General features: G+C 43.8%; 1 protein-coding gene across 1 annotated transcript; it reads right to left on the bottom strand.

The window, feature by feature from the left end:
- Positions 1-643: 643 nt before the first annotated feature.
- On the bottom strand, positions 644-1,027 carry LOC138897951 (uncharacterized). The gene has a single exon (XM_070183978.1). The coding sequence runs from the start codon at positions 1,025-1,027 to the stop codon at positions 644-646; it is 384 nt and encodes a 127-aa protein (XP_070040079.1).
- Between the last annotated feature and the right edge of the window lie 1,432 nt (positions 1,028-2,459).

The raw sequence follows: 2,459 nt of genomic DNA, 5'->3' as shown, positions 1-2,459 counted from the left end.
TACCCAACATCCTAGACTCACCTGGCTCAAACCAACCCACCGGAGAACGATACCGTCTCCCATATAAAGCCTCATACGAAGCCATCTGAATGCTCAATTGGTAGCTGTTATTATAGGCAAACTCTGCAAGTGGCAGAAACTGATCCTAAGAACCTCCAAAATCTATAACACAAGCGCGTAGCATATCTTCCAATACCTGAATAGTGCGCTCGGACTGTCCGTCCGTCTGAGGGTGAAATGTTGTACTCAACTGAACCTCTGTACCTAATTCTCGCTTTATTGCTCTCCAAAACTGTGATGTAAATTGCGTACCCCGATCTAAAATGATGGACACTGGCATACCGTGTAGGCGAACAATCTCACAGATATAAATCTTAGCCAACTACTCCGAAGAATAAGTAGTACCGACTAGAATAAAATGCGCGAACTTAGTCAACCGATCCACAATCACCCAAATAGCATCAAACTTCCTCAAAGTCCATGGGAGTCCAACTACGAAGTCCATGGTAATATGCTCCCATTTCCATTCCGGAATTTAAAGTCTCTAAAGCAATCTGCCCGGTGTCTGATGTTCGTACTTCACCTGTTGACAATTTAAACACCGAGCTACATACCCAACTATATCTTTATTCATTTTTCTCCACTAATAGTGTTGCCTCAAATCCTGGTACATCTTAGCGGCACCCGGATGAATGGAATACCGCGAAATGTGGACTTCTTCAAGAATCAATTCACGCAGCCCAACTACATTTGGCACACAAATACGACCCTGCATCCTCAACATACCGTCATCTCCAATAGAAACATCTTTGGAATCACTGTGCTGAATTGTGTCCTTCAGGACAAGCAAATAAGGATCATCATACTGGCGCTCTTTGATCCGGTCATATAAGAAAGACCGTGAAACCACACAAGCTAGAACTCGACTAGGCTCCGAAATATCTAATCTCACGATCTGGTTGACCAAGGTCTGAACATCAACTGCATGAGGCCTCTCACCAACAGGAATAAATACAAGGCTACCCATACTCAATGCCTTTCTACTCAAGGCATCGGCCACCACATTGGCCTTTCCAGGATGATACAGAATAGTAATATCATAGTCCTTTAGTATCTCCAACCATCTCCGCTGTCTCAAATTTAGATCTTCTTGTTTGAACAAGTGCTGGAGACTCCGATGATCCGTAAACACTTCATAAGACACACCGTAGAGATAGTGCCTCCAAATCTTTAATGCATGAACAATAGTTGCCAACTCTACATGATGAACATGGTAGTTCTTTTCATGTGGATTCAACTACCTCGAAGCATATGCAATCAATTTACCCTCATGCATTAAGATACACCCAATACCAATCCGAGAAGCGTCACAATACACTGTATAAGAGCCTGAAGCAGAAAGGAAAACTAGAACTGGAGCTGTGGTCAAGGCAGTCTTGAGATTTTGAAAGCTATCCTCACACTCATCCGACCACCTGAAAATAGCACCCTTCTATGTCAATTTGGTCAACGGCGATGCAATAGATGAGAAACCCTCCACGAAGCGACGATAATAACCGGCCAAGCCGAGAAAACTCCGCATCTCAGTAGCTAAATATAGTTTGGGCCAACTCTAAACTGCCTCTATCTTCTTCGGATCCACCTTAATTCCTTCACTGGACACTATGTGTCCCAAGAATGCAACCGAACTAAGCCAGAACTCACACTTAGAGAATGTGGCATAAAGTTTCTCCTCTCTCAGCCTCTATAATACAATACTCAAATGATATGCATGTTCCTCCTGGCCACGTGAGTACACCAGGATATCATCAATAAATACCACGATAATTACCCTACTGGGAACATAATTTAGAGAACCTTTCCACCTAACCATCGGCAATCCCGGCATCGCCAACTTCACGGTCTTAACATGACAATCCAGAATAGCATGACATGGAGACAACCAATCCATACCCAAGATTATATCTAAATCAACCATACTAAGCAATACGAGATCAACTCTAGTCTCCAGTCCCCAAATAGTTACAACACATGACTGATACACACGGTTAACAATAATAGTATCACCCACCGTCGTAAATACACGAACACGTGAAATTAAGGACTCACGGGACATATCCAGATAACAAACAAAATATGATGAAACACACGAATATATGGAACCAGGGTCAAATAATATAGATGCTTCCTTGTGGCACACTAAGACAATACCCGTGATCACTGCATCTGAAGCAATAGCATCTGGCCAGGCAAGAATAGCATAGAATCGAGCCTGACCGCCACCTGATTGACCTCTCCCTCTAGGGAGACCTCTAGCTGCCTATGCCCCACCCCATGCTAACTGGACGGGTGGTGAATTAACTAGTGCGGGAGCTGCAACCTGATTCCTCTGATGAGCTGGACCTCCCGAAAGGCGAGGACAATACCTCTTTAAATGACCCAAATCTCCACACTCGAAA

The sequence above is a fragment of the Nicotiana tomentosiformis genome, chromosome 8 (genome assembly GCF_000390325.3).
Source record: "Nicotiana tomentosiformis chromosome 8, ASM39032v3, whole genome shotgun sequence".
NCBI lineage: Eukaryota > Viridiplantae > Streptophyta > Magnoliopsida > Solanales > Solanaceae > Nicotiana > Nicotiana tomentosiformis.
This window is presented reverse-complemented; position numbering and strand designations above follow the sequence as displayed.